Genomic DNA, 21,847 nt, shown 5'->3' on the forward strand with positions numbered 1-21,847 from the left:
TGATGGTCATGTGAGTTCTTCAATATTTTTTCATACTTATTCATAATACATAACTACAAATTCTGCATTTTCCCAAAAAGCGAACTTGAACTAACTGTTCTGCAACTCACTGCATGTTCACTTACATCTTTTTGAAAAAACTGTCACTTTTTATTACTCTGGTACAGAGACAGTTTAACTGTTGCATCAAAGTGAGATGTGCATCCTTTTGAGATGGCTAAGGTCTCTTGCATGCGTACTAAACAGTCTTGGCAATTTGTTGCTACCTGCTCTTTGATTACTTTTTTTTTCCCTGAAAACTCTTCTATTTTTAGTTCAACTTAGAATAGTGGTTCAGACTGCAAAGGAAGCACATGTGCAATGAATTGAGCTTTCCTGTTTTGCCAGTGCTCCCTTTGAGCACTTCTTCTACACTTTGAACATCCACTGGCCCCTCAGGCTCTCTGAAATGATGTCTTTGAAAAAGAATATATTATCATGTGACATGACTTTTGCAAGTTTCTTTCCCTCAAAGTTGCCCTTGTCCTTTCTTATTATAGTTTTAGATTTGACGTTGTGGGATTATTCTTTTTTCAAGGGGGCATTCACTGGTCGGATAATGGCTTCCATTTTGTGAAATCTTTCTTCTTAATTCTAATTTAGTTTTTTTGTGCAACTATGCCTTTTTTTTTTCTTTTTCAAGTTAGAGTTTCTTGGATTTACTTCAAAATGGATTGCTGTACATTTTTACAGGAAAGTAAGCTGCAAGATCTGGTTAAGTTAGAAAATTATTTGTGACCTAGCAAGATCTGCAGTGCCTCTGCATTGATGTAAATTGCAAATAACTGTAAGAACCTGTAGAAAAATACCCTCAGTCAAGGTTTGCTATGGATCCAGTGATGTAGGCAAATTTAGTACACTTAATTTTCAGTTTGGGAAACACTACATTTATTTTTTCTTATTGCCTTATTTGAATGCTACAGAAATGAGTTTATCTTCACTGTGATTTTAATTTGGAAGTGTTTTCCTTTACAGAAAGCTGACAGCTTCAAACACTTTTCTTTTTTCCCCTGTCATAATTTATTATAAAGAAGGTGTAATCTAGACAGCCTGTATTTTGTTTATGGAATAACAGGAAACACAGTTCAAAACACATGCCGAGACTGATAACATATCTATTACAGAATCACAGAATACACTGAGTTGGGAGGGACCCACAAGGATCATCGAGTCCAACTCCTGGCCCTGCACAGGACCATCCCCATGAATCACACCATGTGCCTGAGAGTATCGTCCAAATGCTTCTGGAACTCTGTCAGGCTTGTTGCTGTGACTACTTCCCTGGGGATCCTGTTCCACTGCCCAACCACCCTCTGGGTGAAGAACCTTTTTCTAACACCCAACCTTAACTTCCCTTGACACAAATTCAGGCCATTCCCTCGGTTTTGTCAAGGGAGTCAAGAGAGAACTATTTAGAAGAGAGATGAGAGACATACAGAAGCTACACACTTGATAGAGTAGAAACAGCATGCTCTCAATAGGCTTTGAAGTAAACATCTCTGCATCAAAGGAATGCCCAACCTTCCCAAAGTCTTCTGCCTAACGGAGATAACCTACTGCCCAGGCTAGAGACAGACGGCTTTTTGAAACTCATTACTGGCATTACTACTACTGTGCCGATCTAATGTATATGAACAGTAAACTAATAACTGGTTGTTGACATCTGTCAAAAAAAACAGCTTGAACCATACTTAAGTCTTCACTCTGAGCTACAAAAGTAAAATAGCAAAATTAGAAACTTTTTAATGTCATGTTTATTCATTGATGTTGTTCTACCATAGTACATTTGTCTGCATATTTCAAGGCTGTACAAAGACTGGTGTTAATGCTTAATACCTATTAACAGACTAACCCATTTTAGTCAATAATTTACCCCTCCTGCAACCAGAGATCAGATACATACCATGAACACGAGCAAAGAAATAAAATAATGATAGATGTTGTGAAAACCAGAAGAAAAAACATAGATAAGAAGGTAAACCAGGAGAAAAAAAAAGCATGTTCATTATGAATGTGACTTTGAGAATTGTGTATCTTAACAGTGAAAACAGCTCTTTATAATATTGTGACTATACTAACCACGAAGCAGATGAGAAAGAGAGTACCAATGTTGTACTACTGGACAGTCTGAGAACAGAAGGGGTTATATCAAGAGACACGGCAAGTGTCACTGATGGGATATAGGTGTTACTGGTAGGGTGCTTGATCCTACAAACAATACTGGAATGGCGCTTACTACCATGGGTAATCTCCCAGGTACAGACAGTAATGGTGCAGACACTGGCACCAGAAGGAGATGGCTTATGTTTCCTGCTGCTTGGGGGCTTCTAGAAGCTAGTTTAGGTGCAGGCGCAGGCTAGAAGTAGTCTTCTGACTGCTCTGAGCTGTATATCTGATTCATGAAAGTTGGCTCCTGGGGAATGAACTGCAGATTAGATCTACCTCTTCTTTTCTTAGACCAAGTTCTTAGAACCTCTAAAGTTTGCCCTGTAATGAGTCTGGACTGTACATTTCACAGAAACAGTGGGCAGGCCAGTATATATCTGCAGGGGGAAAAACACACCTTCTTTGAGACCCCTTAGCAGCAGCCAAGCTGGGACAACAGCTGAAAAGCAAGGATGTATTAGACTCATTGGACAACAATGGTACTATGCAAGGTAGTAAGCATTATGCATGTTAAGGTCTATGCTAGTTACAAACTTCGTGTTGGTAGGAGAAGGGACACAACTAATAAAGTGACATAGCTTGTACCCATTTGTCAGTCAACACAAAAAAAAATGTGAGAAGGCAGCCATGAGGGAAGAAGCAGACGTACACAACTCTCTCCACCCACATGCTCTTCAGCTTCCCTGCTAGAAGATGTATCTATGCTATCAGTATCACACAGGCCTACTTTATCCCAGACCTAATGAAAGTTCTGCCTGAATGTAACCTTCTTAAAAAAAAAAAGCAAGGCCCAAACAAACAAGCAACTATGACAACTTAAATTGATGAAGAGTCTCATCTACAAAAAACAATGAATAACGTCAGTTAAGAGGCAGAGAGCCCCTCTGCAGCCATGCCATACTCATCAGGTCAAATACTTGATTTAAGAGTGGTGATCACCACATACACAATATGTACATTAACTTAATCTCTTTTCAGAGGGTTCACAATTTTTCCCATGAAAAGTATATTGTTCTCCAAAGTTATGACGATTAGGAATGCCCTGTTGAGTTTAATGGTAACTGGAACGGACATAGGCACTATTTCCATGCCTGTGGCAGCTGCTGCTTCGGTGCCAGTCTCATCCACCTTTATCACAGCCTTATGAATAGCCTGTGAAGAAACAGACATGTACAAGTCAAGGGGGTACAAAAATAGTCACCTAAATAAGAATGTGACCTAAAAGTGCCTGAAGAAGTTATTGGTAAGAAACAAGCATCAGATTGACAGGTGTGAGTCCACTGCATAAAGACAGCAAAGCGGAAAAAGAATCACCAAGCTACATGCAGCATAGCTCTGGTCCCAGAGAGGAAACGTTTGTTTCCAGTGGAGATACATGTCCCCACTAGTGAAAACATTTGCTTTGTTTCTTTTCTTATTCCCTGCACCCACTCTTGAAGATCTGTACAGCTAGACCAAATGTTAAGAGAGCAAGACCATATTTAATTGTCTATAAAAAGTTCGTATACCTGAAAAAATAACATGCAGACTAGCACAATTGATAGAATTCTGAGAATATGTTTTCTATGTTCCTTCATGTCTTGGAAATAATGGTAGCAAAGGAGAAGGTCCAGAAATGGAGGGCTAGAGCAGAGAAACCTATAAGTTTTACCTTGCAAAGTCAAGACATTGACAGATCCTGGTTTACTAACATCCTCCTGAGGTCATGAGGGCAGTTGTTTTCTTCATATTAGACAATTAAAGCTGCACTGATTGTCAGTTTTAACTCTAGGTTCATTGAAGTATGACCTGTCTGTAGCTTTTACCTTGGCCTGACACTAATGAGAGTCATTGTTCATAGGCTTGAAGCCAAATGTTTATACTAACTGCATTTTCCTTTCCCCTAAACAGTTTAAAAGTAAGCGGTGTTTTTCCTCTCCCCTCCATAAAACACAAGTGGTGACACATCCTATAGTCCATACTTGCCCACAATCAGGCTAAAGAAGACAAATGCAAACAGAAGCAGCAACGTAGTGACTGTAACAGCACACTGCAGAAAGGTAGTGAGGTGTGGATAGACGGCAATTTGGTCATGTCTGTTTTATAAGGTTGCCCCCATGTAGATCGAAACAGCCTTCTAGATTAAAAAATTACAGACTTTTAACCTCCTCCAACCCAATTGCACTTACAGTGCATGGACAAAATACTCTGTATGCCAACAACTACCTTTTCATGTGAAGCCAAGCCTTTTTGCATGCGTTTTGCATCACAAATAGTTGTACAGAAAGTGATGCAAGTATCAGTAACGATAGGCACATAAAACAAAAAGCAGTATGACTTACCTGGGAAATTCTGTGCTGGGGCTGTCCAGTGATCCCAGAGAGGTCAGCCTTATCAGTGAACAGATCCATAATGCCCATTTTATATAAGATATTTTTTAGGTCATATGTCCCATAAAGAGTGAATTTCGGGAGATACAAATTTACTGAGCTGCCAGAAAAGAAGTACAAAAGTATAGTGAAACATTTGATCACATATCACAGAATAACATAGACTCACTAGGGAAACTGATTTTGCTTTCTCCCTCAAAACATTTTGCCTGCAGACTCTTTCAGCCCACAAAGGAGATGTACACTGACACTAATTTGAGGAGAAGAAAAGAAGATTTATGACAATTGGAAGGCTGATTGAGAGGATAAGGCTGTAGTTTGCTGGCTCCCAGTCTGCAGTAACCCAACACAAGAGCAGTGAAATTGACCCAGTGATTCAGCACAATACACCTGTACCTCCCTAAGGATCTTCCTCTAACATTTTCAGAAGTTAAGTGATCTTTTGTGCAATCTGCTGGAAACACCTTCATCATTACCCATTACTGAGGATGCAAAGGATTCACCTTGTGAAAAAGAGATTCCTTTAGGTGTCTCAGACTGAGCACAAAAAAAATCCAACACATGTGAGTTCACTGGTTACTTTTGGAAAAAAAACAAAACAAAACAAAACAAAAAAAACCCCATTGGCTGGCCTTGTGTATTTATCATATAAATCAGGGCAGAGAAAACAAAAATATATACCAAAGAAGCAGGACAATGATAAATAGTGATAGAATGGATGACAAAGTAAAAAAACAAAAGCACATTGACAGAATATAGATAGTCAATAGATAATCATTTTTCTATGTCAAGCCCAATGTTTGACACCAAATTTTAAGTGACTAGTTTGCTGTTTTCCATAAATAACCCAAAGCTCTATACTTCTGACTCATTTCTTCCTTACTTTTTCCATACAGATCTAACAATTACTTTTCAAGGGTTAAACACAACATTTACAGCCAGAAGCAGCATAATGAGACAGAGGTTAGAAATAGTGCTGACATTAGGTACTGTTTTCTGGTGAGAAACCAGGACAACTCTCCAGGGCTCTAGGTCAGGGAGATGTGAAACACTTAATGAAGCTAGCCAAAGAGCAAGACATCCAGTAGACAAGTGGAAAGGAAAGGGCCCATACCTGAAGTGTTGCACGGCATCTAATGCCAAGTCTGGCTGGTACCCAGAAATGAAAGTGCTACAGGATTGATAACTGATTGCTGATCTCTTAGTTCTCCCTAATTTCAGTCTGTGCTGATTGCTGTCCCAAATGATGATGCAATTATCACTGAATCATCTATCTTACTGTTGTGTAAAGACATTCCTTCACAAGCCCCTACTTTCTTTCAATATGGAGGAAAGAGAAAGCCACAGCAACAGTGCAACGAGGAAGGAAGCCCTGGGATGCACTTTTCAGAAGTGAAAGTGATGCTTTCTCCACAGTTCAGCCATTAAATAGATCTCAGCTACCTGTACTGGTGAAACTTTGACACTATCCCCTGTTTGGCAGCCAACAGTAATGAAAAATGCCCCTCACAACACTTCTGCAACTCATGTCAGTTTGCAGACACAGAAACAGGGACAAACATAGCTTGCCCACCGCCCTTGAATCATTCTATATACTACTTCAAGCCCATTTATTAAGACCTCCCAGAGACTCTGAATAAGAGCAGAGACAATCAATTGCTTTGAAAACCAGAGGTAAAAGGAGGAGTTCGTGTCATCAGTTTGCAGGAAAGAATGGTCATCATGAAAAATGAGGAGCAGCAGGAAACAAACTTGTTTTCGACAGTGATGCTTTTTTATATTATAAGATAGGAAATATAAATCCCCTCAACTTTATTTAGTGTCTTTCTTGGTAATTTTAAAGGCAATTGTGTTTCTTTGACAAAAATTATACATATGTATCTTGATTCTCCACCTTATTTGTCCTATAGTCACAAACTATGTAGCTGCTTCCAGAAGTTTCAAAACTGTTAAGATGCACAGAGAATTATTTTTTTTTTTTCCTGGTCCTTTTTTTTTTTTTCCAAATTAAAAAAAAATTTAGATTCTTTTGATGAGATTTAACAGTGAATCAGAGTTAGGAGCATGACACTGGTTTTGGGTTTCTGTATTAGGATGCAATTTTTCTTTTGAAAAGGGATCATCTAAAATAAGTTTTTCAAATGAGTATGTGTGAAGGTCACTAACTTGATGCATCAAATTCATAAGTGAGCACAAGGGCTTGATACTATAAACATGTTTTGCCTGTGCTTGAACAACACAGTTTGTCCCGTGAAAGGCTCGTACCATACAGGACACTAAATGTAAGGAGTATAAAATTATTTTTAGAAAGCAGATAACCTTTCTGCCTTCTAGGCTCAGAGTTACCTTGAAACAAGTGTAGCTTGTTCCAATTTTGCCTTCCTAAGACCTCAGAGAGCCTGAATATAGCGGCTCTGCAACATGCTTTGCCCTCATAATTGCCAAATGGAAGTTGTTATTTCAGCATTAACTGTGCAATTATTGTTAATTTTAATAGGTAGAAAAGAAGCAAGAGACAAGAAAAAAGGCTGAAGTGGTAGGAATTTACTTGTAAATAGAAGAAGGCAGAAGACCTCCCCTAAAAATATGAGTAGAGGTCTAAGTCCAAAAACAGGGGCCTATTGGGAGTTGGATATGGGAAAAAAATTGCAGAAATGGAAAAAGTTCTAAAGCTGTGAAGGTTTTCAGTGCATGCAGTACTGAATGTAAAAACACAGTGACACCAGAGAGCCAGATTCAACTTTGGTCAGTGGGAATACTTCTGCAGATAAAACAGAACTAAAAATGGTGTTCTGATTCTGTGTCATAGCCCAGCACATTTGTTTCCTTGCCTACCATCTGAACCAAGAACTTCAGAATTTTACCTTTTTGTGACTAATGACCTCCACCTTGACATATGTTCACAAGACAATCTTTTCTCCAGCTTCCTCATTCTTCCTTTATCGGGCAGAATAAAAAATGCTGAAGCGCCTCCTTTGTAATCCATTTGCACCACAGTGGAAGACAGCTGGTCATCATAGCCATGCTTGAACAGGCCCATTCCAAACATCATCGGGACTTCAACAGCCTTGTTCCCATCCACAAAGAATTTGCCCATTTTAGTGTATTGTGGATCAAAAGGTTTTTCCCATTCAGCTTGAAATAAAAGAGATTGAGTTAGAGGATATTTTGAGGACATGAAACCATAGGACATATCACCACAGGACACATTCTTAGATGACAGAAACTGGTACTGTTGGATCGGCTTCAAAGACAAACCAGTTTGCAACAATCACTTGATCTTACTGAATACTGGGAATAATTTAATAGCAACACACAGTAGGTAGAATGCGATGTAAAAAAACTCCCTCAGATTTTACAGTGGGCTGCAATATTCTTCATTTAGATGACATATCAAGGGTTCTAACTTCCACTTTTCTGCCATGACAACAGTTTTAAGGAGTCTGTAAAGCCCCCATGCTTTCTCTGAGCTCTGGAGAATATTCTCTCCTTTCCTTATTCCCAGATCAAAGTAGACTTGAAAAGGGTGACATGAGGGATGAATTCTCCAGAGAAATTGAGGAATTTGGTTACTTTCAGAGACAAGGTGTTTATATTTTGCATTAGCTGATAATGTATAGAGTCATGAGGAACTTAATTCTACCAGACTGCTGGGTTAAAAAGCAAAACAACAACAGAAACTTTTTCCACTGCATCCTCACAATATTAAATTTTCCAAGGCTCCTCACTTAGTCATGGTGAAACAAACTCTCTACATCGGAACTCTGAAAGATTTTTATCCTCAGTGGAGAAAAATTTCTAAGCCAAATTCCACGTATCCACATCATTCATTTCAGAGGCTGAGCAGATTTTAAAAAAGGGTGGGGGTTTTTGGAAAGGTTTATTTGTTGTTTTTATTTTTAAGGAGTGTTGTTGGTGTGCAGTAAACTTTGCCTTCTAGAGCAAAACTAACATTTTATCAAATTTATTAGGCAAAACTAGAGCTGTGATGCTTAGTAAAGTAACTGCCATCAAGAAAACAATGAAACAAGATGCAACCACTTTTGACTTCTATTTGAACATTGATTATTAGGCAGCTCGTTACAAATGAAATAATTATCTTCTGCTGTTTCCACCATCTGACATAGCCTGCACTTAGTATTTGGAAAAAGTGAAATGGGAATTTAGGGCATGTCTTGGGCTCTGAAAGTATAGATTGACAACTGGTAATACTCTGAAGAGGGAAAAGTTGCTACTTTTATGTTTCTTCATTAATAGTGACTTCTGTCATCAGGTATATAATAGGCAGGACTTCTACCTTATTATGCTTAAGGGAAAAAATAAAGCAGAATGAATAACAGAAACATGAATGACACAAGTCCTGAAACATTGAAACAACCTTTATCTAGTGCTCAACTCAGGGAAAACACCCACTGCTTTCACAAAGAACTTCGCTTGATTGAAAACTGAGTAGGATGTTAGGACTGCTAACTCTGGAATTCAGGAGAGCAGACTTTGGTCTCTTCAGCAATCTGCTTAGTAGAGTGCCGGGGGATAAAGTCATGGAGGGAAGAGAGGACCAAGAAAGCTGTATCACCAAACAACTCCATGCAGCACTACAGGCTGGGGGAAGAGTGGCTGGAAAATGGCCCAGAAGAAAAGGGCCTGGGGGTGCTGGTTGACAGCTGCTGAACATGAGCCAGAAGTGTGCCCAGGTGGCCAAGAAGGCCAGTGGCATCCTGGCCTGTATCATCAGTAGAGTGGTCAGCAGGACCAGGACAGTGATTGTTCTGCTGTACTCAGCACTGGTGAGGCTGCACCTCAAATCCTGTGTTCATTTTTTTGCCCCTCTCTGTACAAAGGACATCGAGGTGCTGGAGCATGTCCAGAGAAGGACAATGGAGTTTGTGAACAGTCTAGAGAGTAAGTCAGGTGAGGAACAGCTGAGGGAGCTAAACAGTTGCTTAGCCTGAAGGAGGCTGAGAGGGGACCTTATTGCTCTCTACAACTACCTGGAAGGAGGTTGAAGTGAAGTGAGAGTTGGCCTCTTCTCACGGCAACTAGCAATAGGACAAGAGGAAATGCCCTCAAGCTGTACCAGGGAAGGTTCGGGTTGGGCAGCAGGAAGAATTTCTTCACTGAAAGGGTTGTCAGAAATTTGAATTTGATGCCCAGAGACGTGGTGGAGTCGCCATCCCTGGAGGTGTTCAAGAAATGACTGGACGTGGCACTTAGCACTGTGGTTTAGTTGACATGGTGGTGTTCAATCAAACGTTGGACTCAGTGTTGTAGTTCTTTTCCAACCTTAGTGATTCTGTGATTCTATGATTCTATTAATATTCATATTAATATTCCACCAAGCACAGGAGTGATCTCTCCTAACAAAGAGAAAGTCAGGCAAAAACGCCAGGAGGACTGTGTGGATGAACAAGGAGCTACTGGGTGAAATCAAACACAAACAGGTGGCCTACAGAGGGTGGAAACAAGGACAGGTAACCTGGAAGGTATACAAAGAGATTTTCTGAGTATCCAGGAATTAGATTAAGAAAGTTAAAGGTGTGATAGAATTAAATCTGACCAGGGACATCAAGGGCAACAAGAAAAGCTTCTATAAGTATGATGATGACAAAAGGAAGACTAGGAAAAATGTGAACCCCCTTCAGAAGGAAAAAGGAAGCCTAGTTACCCGTAATGTGGAGAAGGCTGAGGTACTCAATGACATTTTTTGCCTCAGTCTTCACTGGCAAGTGCTGCAGCCACACCACCCAGGTCACAGAAGGCAAAAATAGAGACTGAGAGAATGAAGAACTGACTGCTATAGGAGAAGATGAGGTTCAAGACCATCTAAGGAACTGTTCATGCACACATTCATGGGACCTGATGAAATGCATCTGCAGATCCTGAGGGAACTGGTGGATGAGGTGGCTAAGACACTATCTGTCATATTTGAGAAGTTATGGCAGTCCAGTGAAATTCCCACTGACTGGAAAAGGGAAAAATAGCTCTCATTTTTAAAAAGTAAAAAAAAAAAAAAAAAGTGATTCAGGGAACTACAGTCTGTCTCACCTCTTTGTGTGGCAAGATCGCAGAGCAGATCCTTCTGGAATCTATGGTAAGATAGGTGGAAAATTAGGAGGTGACTAGTGTCAGACAACATGACTTCACTAAGGGCAAGCTGTGCTAAAGGAAGAGTAATTGATGTTATCTAACTGGAGCTGTGCAAAGCATTTGACACTGTTCCACGTGATATCCTATTCTCTAAACTGGAGATTTGGATTTGACAGATGGTCCATTTGGTGGATAAGCAATTGCCTGGATGGTTGCATTTGAAGGGTTGTGGTCAATGGCTTGTTCTCCAAGAGACCAGTCACAAATGGTGTTCCTCAGGGTTGGATTGGGACCAATGCTGTTCAACATCTTTGTTGGCAACACGAACAGTGGGATTGAGTGCAGCCTCAGTAAGTTTGCCAATGACACCAAGATGTGTGATGCAGTCAACATGCTGTAAGGAAGGGATGTCCTCCAGAGGGAAGGTATGCCATCCAAGGGGAGCATGACAGGCTTGAGAGGTGGCCCCATTGGAACCTGATGAAGCTCAACAAGGCTAAGTGCAAGGTCCTGTATGTGGGTTGGGGCAGTCCCAACCACAAATACAGGCGGGGCAGGGAATGGATCGAGTTGAAAGTGAACAACCTGAGGAGAAGGACTTGGGAGTGTTGGTTGATGAGAAGCTCAGCATGACTCAGTAATGTGCGCTTGAAACCCAGAAAGCCAACTGTGTCCTGGGCTATGTCAAAAGAAGTGTGGCCAGCAGGTCAAGAGATGGGATTTTCCCCTCTACTTCACTCTGGTGAGATCCCACCCAGAGTACTTCATTAAGCTCTGAGGTGTCCAACATAAGAAGGACATGGACTTGGAGCAAGTCCAGAGGAGGGGCCATGAAAACGATCAGATGGCAGGAACATCTCTCCTATGAAAACAGGCTGAGAGAGTTGGGGTTGTTTAGCCTGAGAGAGAGAGTTGGGGGAGAGAAGGCTCAGGGGAGACCTTAAAGCCCCTTCCAGTACCTAAAGGGGGCCTACAGACAAGGAACGACTTTTTACATGGGCAGATAGTGATAGGACACAGGGGACTGACTTTAAACTGAAAGAGAGCAGATTTAGATTTAGATTAGATATAAGGAAGAAATTCTTCACTGTGAGGGTGGTGAGACACAGGAACAGGTTGCCCAAAGAAATTGTGGATGCCCCATCTCTAGAAGTGTTCAAGGCCAGGTCTTTGAGCAACCTCATGTAGTGGAAGGGGGCTACAACCATGGCAGGAGGGTTGGAACTAGATGACCATTAAGGTTCCTTCTAACCCAAACTGTGGCTATCACTTAACACACAGGTTAGACAGAGATAATATTCACTAATACTTTCCTCCTGTTTCAAAGGAACATTTATTCTTATCCTCACCTCTATCTTAGGGGTCTACCTTCTAGGGATGACACCTTTGTCAAATGCTTCACAGTGTTCAAGTAGAAAAATGAACTTTGAGGTAGTCTTTGTGGTGATCAGCTCGACAAGGGCATGATAAGGGGCTGCTGTAATACAGTGGAATAATATACCCACTGGCTCAGAGACAGAAAAATATTGCCAGGCTTTTGTCCTTAGGGAGGGACTTCTGTACTACAGTACACCACAAAAAAAAGGGGAAAGAGAGTCACCAGTACTGTGCAAGGGTGGTTGCAATGCACAATGGAAAAGAGCCTAGAAATATGGACTGATTATAGAGCTAACTGGGCTTTAGGTCCTCTCCAGATTAATCCCAGCCTCTAGAACCTTAACCTACTCTTGATTTCAAGATAAAAAATGTTATATTATTGCTATTAATGCTATTCTTTAATCTATTTTCTTTAAAATCAGAGAGCTAAAACTGAAACTCCGTCATGTTTGGAGAAGGCAGGAAATCATTTCAGTAATAAAATTAACATCTAATTAAAAAAAACCTCACATTTTTAGAACATGTAAAAGTTAACTGTAATACAAAGTTATTTTTAATAAAAGTTTCTCAGGCTTTTGTCTCAATTGTACTACTAAATTTATTGCTTATTCTTCGAACACCTTTCAGTAAAAGAAAGGGGTTTTTGCCTGTTTTGAAAGATGTGCCTGTTGCTCAATAAAAGCCTAAGTGAAAACATTATTTGAGCCAAACAAGTATGTTTTCAAGAGAATTAAGAAACATCAGTCATCTATAATTCAATCAGCTCCATTTAACCGTGGGCAAATCTTCAGAGATTAATATAAGGAGCCGAGACACAGATGAAAAACAACAGAACCCCCCCCCCCCCCAAAAAATATAATTCTTAATTACTTGCAGGGGAACCCTCATATTGGAGTGTGCAAACATCCAGGTTAACAGTTTTAAAAGAATAGCTTTTCCTAGCTTTTCCTTTTAAAAAGAATCGCATTCCTATTATGTCATCTCCACTTCAATTAAAAAGCTTAATGGTAATTTTATCAGATAGATTATAGGATATTATTTTTCTGAGTACAATTGCTTTGTTTCAGTAAGAGAGAGAAGGTTGGAAAGAAGATGCAATATCTGTTATTAGACCACTGATTGAGCCTTACAGCCTTGATCCTCGTCTTCTCATTAGATCAGCAGTCTGAAAAGCTCTGGGAAGATCTGTTGACTGTATCTAAGCAGACTGCACAAGTTAATTAAGAAAAACAAGCTTATTGTCAATAGGCTTGTATCTGATACTGGTGGGTCCATCTTCACTGGAAAATATTAGAATCTGCAAATCAAAAAAAAAAGGGTGAAACCTATGCCTGTAGACACATCAGGACTACAGACATACGATCGGCAAAGGCATAGTTAGTAAAAAAATAGGGAGAACACGAGTGTGAAACCAAAGTTGTTGACTGTTTAGTTTTGGATACATGAACATACACAGTAACAGCAAAACTATGGAGTAAACATACTTCTATTTGGTAAGATGCTACATTTTACTTTAACAGCATTTTTTAAATTTAACTCCTAACTTACTGAACAAAACACCAACTGAAGTCCACAGAACTGGATTTCAAATTAATTCCTAGATAGCAAAGCATTTAAGAAAGTGCTTGAATCCCACTAGATTGTATAGGATTAGGAAAGCATCTAATCTTTCCTAACTAGAGGTGCCTTCCTCAGCATATATTTCACTAAATCTTCAGAAGGAAAGAAGTTTATATATTAAAAAATATGGGAAAATTTGCCATACATTTTGCTAGGAATTATCATCAGCGTCAGGCAGAACATAATTTTCAAAAGCTTTGTTTGTAACTAAGTGTAAGTGAGGACCAAAGGGAAAACAAGATATGGGTCCATCTGCAAAACCATATTGCAAAAAAAGGTGATGAAGTCCAAGACTGACCTGAGGAAATAAATTATGAAATAGAAGAATATGATATGTGTATCTTACCGTTAAAATAAATATAGCTAATGAGGAGAATTTCAGTAAGTGGATCAAGGTTATTTACAAGGTCCTTGATTTTTCCATTGGTTCTTTCTGCTACATATTTGTTGACTTTTTGCTGGGCTTGATCAGCCTTCTTGAAGTTCATAGGATAAGCTTCTCCTTCATAGAAGTTTCTGAGATCACTTAAAAATTTTTCTTGTGGCTTCAGTCGGTCAAGCACAAACAGAACATTTCCCATATTCAACTGTAAGCCCCCATTCTTTCTGTTTACCATTTGCATGAGTTGACGATAACCTTCATGTATGTCATTTTCAGAAATCTCACGTGGGTTAAAGCAAAGGACTCTAAGAATCTGTGTCAGGGTGTCTGATCTGGCACCCAGAGTCAGCATTGCAAAGGCAGTAGAGATGCTCAAAGGAGAGAAGAAAACATTCCGATTGTTTTCGTAAGAAGAAATCTCTTTGTAGAAACAACATGCAAATCGACAAACACTGTTCCTTACACTTTGCCATGGCATATATTGGTTTCCTTGGGCTCTTTGATTTTGGTTTCTTACCCCTTGGTGATTAGGCTCATAGCAATAACTGTTGGAATTAATTCCAACAAGTAAAAGACACAGGAGAAACAACTTCTTCATGTTTCTGTGACTCTGTAATAGAAGAAAATTTACAATTGGCTTACAAATCTTTTCACCTGGTGTTTAGCAACACATCAATTCCTTCACTATAAAAAGTTAGCTTAGCACCAGTGATTCCAAGACATTTGAACTGAGGGGTACCAGCTTTCTATTTCAAGGAAGTAGACTGTGGAAAATTACTCAACCTACTGAAGAGGTTATGAAATAATAAAAATCAAAGTTAAAGAGGGATGAGGTAATACCAAAGATGCCCTCATTAGAGTTAGTCTGCAATTCCTTTGAAACTGTTTTTTTCCAATGTTCTCTTTTCAATGTGGCTTTAAGTGATTAAGAGCTGTGAGTCAAAAGTACAGATCTATAGAGCAGAAAGTAAAAATTTACAGATGAAAAATCAAAGCAGAATTAAAACACAATATTCCTTCATTGTAAAAGTTAAAATATTATACATTTTTTAATAGGATCCATGTAAACCCACATGCAGGCACCAAAGAGAAAGTAAATGCACTTGTTAATGAGGAGCTGATGAACATTAACAGTGATTTCATAAAGGCTGAACAATTGAGCACCATTAAAAGAAGCCAATATCCACATAAATAACAAAAGAGAGAAACAGCAAGTAGGATGTTATCAAGACCATGGAAATACAGTGCTGTTTATTAAGGAAGGGAAAATGCATATGTACATAGAACAAACAGCAAATGGAAATAACCATGCCTGCAGAATGGAAACCATTCATCCCACATTTGTGGCAGTACTTTTCCCTCTAGAAATTAATACTGTATCACAAGTGGTTCAATATCTTGTGTCAACAGAGAGAAAGAAGTAAAGATGGGAAATATTTGGAAATCTAGAATATCCACTTGTGGTATGCGATCATTTCACCTACAGAATCTTTTATAAAACAAAGTACTCTTTAGGAGAAAAATACCTTAGGTTTCTGAATTGCACTGAGAAATGCAGACTGCCTTGTAAATTCCAATCAGCTCCCACCATGGCCCCACATTTGTGTTCTCCACTTTCCAGCATCTTGTTCTCTAAAACCCAGTGAACTAAGAATGCTGATCTCTGCTTTAATAATATATGCTCTAAATGTCCCTTAATTCACAGTCTTTGAATATCGTGGTCATAGAAATACTACTATCACTAGGAAGGGCCTGAATCCCACAACAAACCACTTTCAGGCAGTGCACTTTTGTATCTAGAACATATTTAAATTTAAGCTCCTTGATTTGTTTGTGACTTTTTCCACCATCACTCTTACTCTAATTCTTTTAGCCACAGTGTCTTTTATTTAGGAGCCTCTAGATGCTTTAGAGAGCAATCCTTAAGTCCACATTTCCATTTCATTTCATGCCTTACATTTGTTACTATCATCAATTTACTTCATTTAAAACACTTAGGAATGCAGTTTTTCTAAGAAGTTATGCCATATAAACACGCCTATCTAACAGAGGACTTATTTTTTTTATTTTAAAAAACCAAAATCATAGTAAAACAGTACAAGAAGCTTTAAACCAAAATACGACAATTTTTCAATTGATTATTCAAAAACTGTTGCCCTACTGTTACACAGAAAAAAAAAAAGCATTACTTACGGTAAAGTCAAAAGTGTCCTGTTGTATTCACCAGGTCTGCACAGGTCCTTGCTCAGTTGTTTGTGCTGCCGCACACAAAGCAGGGTATCCTCTAGTAAAGGTTAAGATCATCTAAGGGCTGTGACTCATGCATTATAATTTTAGAGATTAGTATGATGTCGAAACTAGTTTTACTGGACACTTAACTTTACTGAATGTGTTTCACACGTGGCTTTTTATTATTCATGACTATACAATCACCCTGTTAGATTCAAACCCATTTTCCTTCAACTGAACCCGCTGTTTCTTCACATCAAACATTCATACACTTCTCAGTTGCCCCAATGTATTTTATGAACAAGAGAGTCACAACGTGATTTCTAGTGACTATAGCATTGCTACCACTAAGGCCAAGGACAAGCCTTGGTGCACCAGGACAATTTGAATTTTTGTGACCTAGCTTGCTTTGTCTCCATGGCTGATGTTGATTTTCTGCAGTTGAAGCCAGTGATGATTCTAAGAGGTGCAGGGCTTAAAACACTGTTTTGATGTATTAGCAAGTGCTGCTGTATGTGTACCTGACTATCCACTCCCAGACGGGGAATCCACTGGCAGCAAGAGCTGTGATATCAACTCCTGGGCTACTCACATGGCCCTGTGCCCAGGGAAGAAGAATGCAGCTGGGATGCCATTGAATGCAGGTGATCCCAGTTACAAGCATGGCCTGGGGACAGGGGGTGGAAGCCTAGGAACAAGGGTGTTAAATAGAGCAAGTCTTTAGATCAGCTTACTATCTTGTGATCTGGGATGTGGGGAGCAGTCCCCTCTGATCCTGTGCCAAGTTCAGCTGGGTCAAACCAGACAGCAGACATCCTGTGCTCAGGTGTGCATCCTGGGTGCAGAATGACAGAGGCATTGAAGAAGGGAACTCCGAAGACCACATAGTTCAACCCCATGCTCAAAGCAGGGTCATTTTAAGTCAGTTGCTCAGGACAGTGTCCAGCTGGGTTTTGCCTTCCTTGTTTGAGAACATTGACACTGAAACAGGTTTTCTCTGGATTTAAATAGAACTTCGTTTATTTTAATTTGTGCTCACTGCCCCTTGTCCTGTCACTGGATCCCACTGAGCACAGGTTATCTCTTACTTTATTCGTCAAAAATCAAGTGTTTACACACACTGTTAAAATTTACACAGGCCTTTTATTATCTGGGCTAAACATTTCCAGCTCTCTCAGTCTCTTCTCGTATGTCAGATGCTGCAATTCTTCAGTCACCATTGTGGCAGTTTACTGAAGTCACTCCAGTATGTCCATGTCCTTCTTGCATTGTGGAGCCCAGCACTGGATGCAGGACTCCTGATCGGTACACTAGGAATGAATAGAGAGGAAGAATCACTTGCCTTGACCTGCTAGCAATGCACTTAATGCAGCTTAAGTACGTGGAATTACAGAATCATAGAATAATGGAATGATTTTAGTTGGTAAGAACCTTAAAGATCATCAAGTTTCAATCCTACTGCCATGGACAGGAACACCTTCCACTAAACCAGGTTACTGAAGGCCCCATCCAACCTGGCCTTGAACACTTCCAGGGATGGGGCATCCACAACTTGTCTGGGCAACCTGTTTCAGTGTCTGACTACCGTCATAGCGAAGAATTTCTTCCTTATATCTAATCTAAATCTACTCTCTTTCTGTTTAAAGCCTAGATATATCACTACATGCCCTTGTAAAAAGTCCCTCTCCTGGTCTCCTATAGGACCCTTTTAGGAACTAGAAGGCCACAATAAGGTCACCCCAGACCCTTCTCTTCCCCAGGCTGAAAAAATCCAGCTATTCTAAGATGTCTTCATAGGAGAGATGTCCCAGTCCTCTACTCATTTTTGTGGTCCTCTTCTTCACCTTTGTATTTGCTGGGCACCCCAGAGCTGGATGCAACACTCCAGGTGAGATCTCACAAGTGCAGAGTAGAGCGGATGAATCCCCTCCCTGAACCTGCTGGCCTCACTGCTTTTGATGCAGCCCAGGATAAATTGGCTTTCTGGGCTGCAAGTGCACTCTGCTGGCTCATGTTCAGCCTCTCATCCACTGCCTCTTATGTACCAGCATCCGCAAGTCCTTCTCAGCAGGGCTGCTCTCAGTCTGTTTATCCCCCAGCCTGGATTGATACCAGGGGTTGTCCTGACCCAGTGTACCACCTTGCAATTGGCCTTGTTGGACCTCATGAGTTTCCCATGGGCCCACTTCTCAAGCTTATCCAGTTCCTTTTGGATGGCATCTGTGCTTCAGGTGTGGCAACTGCACCACTCATCTTGGTGTCATTGTCTGCATTTCCTGCAAGATCTTACTGCTGGCTCAGAGTCAACTTGGTGTCCACCAGGAGCCTCAGATTCTCAAGCACAGCATCTCACTTTCTAAACCCAGGGTAATATTTTCTCTCATTTTCCCTTCAAAATGTAAACATTTTCTGGGAGGGACCAACCCTTACTATACACAAAATAGAGTGCTGTTTCTAAAGACAATTGAAACACTAACCACAACAATAACTCGGCAGCATTTTGTGTGAGGCAAAGATGCAACCAGTGAAAGTCGTTGGTGATTACAACCTACCAAGCAACTCAACAGATTGCAAAAAAAACCCCTCTTAAACAAGTTGCTTTTGAGGTAAAACTTGAGAAATAGAAGGCTTTGAGACAGGATACCAGACTTGCACATAGTACATTCTTCACACATACCACTCATCTGAAGGAATACTTGAGATACTCTTTTCACTGCTTCTTGTACAAATAAGAGCCGAGAATCTCACTTAGAGCTAACTTTTAATAATGGGCTGTAGTTTTCATGGTATATAAAAACTGATTTCTGATGAAGGAAGGAAGCCCAATTAAATACAGACGCCATGCTAATGACAAGGTGAAGGATGAATGACTAAGACAGATTTGAACACACCTAGACCACACCTCAGCACACTTGCAGGAGAAAGCCTGCTGCTGAACATGGAAAAGCCTGCCCTATGATTGGAAAGAAAGCAGAGAAAATCAATTTAGGATCAATTTCTATGAATAAAGTGAATCTCTGGAGACTAATATTAAAGAAAGTCAAAATTTTTCTTTCATGTGTTACCAGTATGAGAGAAAGGAAGGTGAAGGAAAGGGTAACAGGTCTAGAAACAGCTGTATAATTTCTGTATTTGATGAAAAATATTCAACAAGCATAAACAATGATTTATATCATAAGCAGAATACTGATTTACAAATAATTCAGCCATTTTGTTCAGTTTTGAAGATTGGGATATTCCAGAGCAATGTTGCATACGTTGAAGATATGATACGAGTAGTGAACAGAAAATTTCCTCACCTACACTGGGGACTTTTCTAAAAATTCCCACAGCTCTTACACATCTAGCACTGAATTGTTTATAGGTGTTTAAGCCTCAGCTGGCAAAATTTAATGTAAATGCATCTACTTTGAGCAAAGAGGTTGAAAGAGGTTTGTTGATACTGGGTTCCTCTCTTTGCTATATATAGTAACCACTGATGGCACAAGCAGGGAATTCTACAGCACAAACAAGGCCTCAGAGCCTCTCCTTTGCCTGTGCTAAACCACAGATACCAGGTGTGTATATACCTTCAAAGAGATGGAAGAATTTCTTAATTTGTTGCCCCATTGAAACTAAAGCACTTCCTCATAACCATAATTAAAAAGGGAGGCAACAGAGACTGAAAAACAAATTTATATTAAGTTGTTCTCTTCTGGACCTAGCAATACTTTCTCCTGAAAATATGATAGAGGAGAGTGTGCAACCTATGTAAACTGTAAGGTGTGATCCATCTGATTATGGAGCTTCTGTTTCCTTACACTAATTAAAATATGATCTTTTATAAATAGTTCAGATCTTGAAGAATTTCTCAAAAATTATTGCATAGTAAGTAGGGCACTGTTAGAGATGACCTATAGAGATAGTATGCACTCCAAGGCATCTCTGTTTAGTTATGGGACTTTTCTCAATTCCTTTAATCATAGGAATTCCTGCCAGTAAATCTATTACACTACACAACAAACAGGTTGAAGAATTCACTAAACTATCAAAGACTAGGATAGTTTGGAGTTGTCTAGCATGTCAATGGTTTCTGTTCCCAAAACTATTTGAAACATTCCTCCAGCTGAGAGCCTCACCCTGATAGCATTCGTTTGGGCTAGATTCTCACAAGCCTGCAATGTTTGAGTCCAGTGAAATGGACTTGCCTATTTTAAACTCCGTTAAAAAGAAATTATAGTGAAACAAAAACCAAACGAATGACAAACACCACCTCCCGCCCCCAAAAGGTTGAAACGTTCTCTTCCTTCAATGTCTCTTTTTTTTCCCCCAAAGATCTTTCTCAAGGTCTCAATCCTCTCTTTCATCAGTCAATGAAACAGACAATAACCCCTACATGTCCTCAGCATCCTGGTCAATGATTCCCCTAGCTTTCAATCTCCTTTTTCTCCACAGCCAGCAGATTAAAAGTCACATTTCACCTACATTCACTCTTCAAGGACCTGTGCTATACACAAACAAGTAAACACACTTTACTCTTAAACGTTTCCTGGATACACTTAGTGATACCCTACCTGTCACTGGAAAGGCATGGCTGTATGTAGAGAGATGCAACTCTCTTATAACACAACTACAAGATTTTCTTGAGTTAGGTCACTGTTAGCAAACCCAGCAGTGTTTTGTCAGAAAACAAAACACTTTATTTCAGGAGCAAGGCAGAAGTGGCTGTGGCTTGGCAACTCTTTTCCCTCCTGCCCAGCTTCCCAGCTTTTCTTCTGTGGGGAGGAAGTAGGGAGGGATCCCACACAACTTCTTCAGCCACCTCTTCTGCAGAGGATTCAACAGAGCTGTACAGTATAGAGTCATAGAATGGTTTGGGTTGGAAGGGACCTCAAAGATCATTTAGTCCAATCCCCATGCTATGGACCTTCCACCACACCAAGTTCCTCAAAGCCCCATCCAGTATGGTCTTGAACACTTCCAGGGATGAGGCATCTGCAATTTCTCTGGGCAATCTGTTCCACTGCCTCACCATTCTCACAACAAAGAACTTCTTCCTAATATCTAATCTAAACCTACTCTCTTTTAGTTTGAATCCATTACTCCTTGTCCTCTCACTTCATGCTCTTGCTCTGTCTTTCCTGTAGGTTCCCTTCAGGCACTTGAAGGCTGGAATTAGGTCACCCCAAAGCCTTCTCTTCTCCCATGTGAAGAGTCCCAATTCTCTCAGCCTTTCCTCATATGAAAGGAGCTCCATCCCTCTAATTGTCTTGGTGTCCCTCCTCTGGACTGGCTCCAACAGGCCGATATCCTTCCTGTGCAAGGGACCCAGAGATGAGTACAAAGTTTCCCCTTTTCTGGTCATGTGGGACTTCCCCTGACTGCCATGACTTTTCCAGTATTACAGAAAGTGGCTTGGCAACTACATCAGCCAATTCCCTCAGGAGTCACTGAGTCCTCTATTCCCTGAGTCCTTTATCCCCTTTTGGCTGTTTTTGCTCTCCTAGCCAGAAGTAAGGGTGCCAGGAAAGGAGGCAAGAGTAAGGAAGAAATGCTGGATAGAATAGGCCTCTTCTGTATAGTATCTCTCCTATCGAGT

The 21,847-nt window shown here is 40.1% G+C and overlaps 1 protein-coding gene across 1 annotated transcript; it reads right to left on the bottom strand.

Moving 5' to 3' along the window:
• Positions 1 to 3,168: 3,168 nt before the first annotated feature.
• LOC113986598 (serpin A3-4-like) lies at positions 3,169 to 17,168 on the bottom strand. The gene is given in 6 exon segments (XM_039382673.1): positions 3,169 to 3,357; positions 4,527 to 4,674; positions 7,439 to 7,709; positions 14,005 to 14,650; positions 16,230 to 16,298; positions 17,004 to 17,168. Coding segments are annotated over 6 exon segments (1,488 nt in total).
• Between the last annotated feature and the right edge of the window lie 4,679 nt (positions 17,169 to 21,847).

Source organism: Pipra filicauda, unplaced genomic scaffold, assembly GCF_003945595.2.
Source record: "Pipra filicauda isolate LSUMZ 115617 unplaced genomic scaffold, ASM394559v2 scaffold27_size4233163_pilon, whole genome shotgun sequence".
In the NCBI taxonomy this organism is placed as follows: domain Eukaryota; kingdom Metazoa; phylum Chordata; class Aves; order Passeriformes; family Pipridae; genus Pipra; species Pipra filicauda.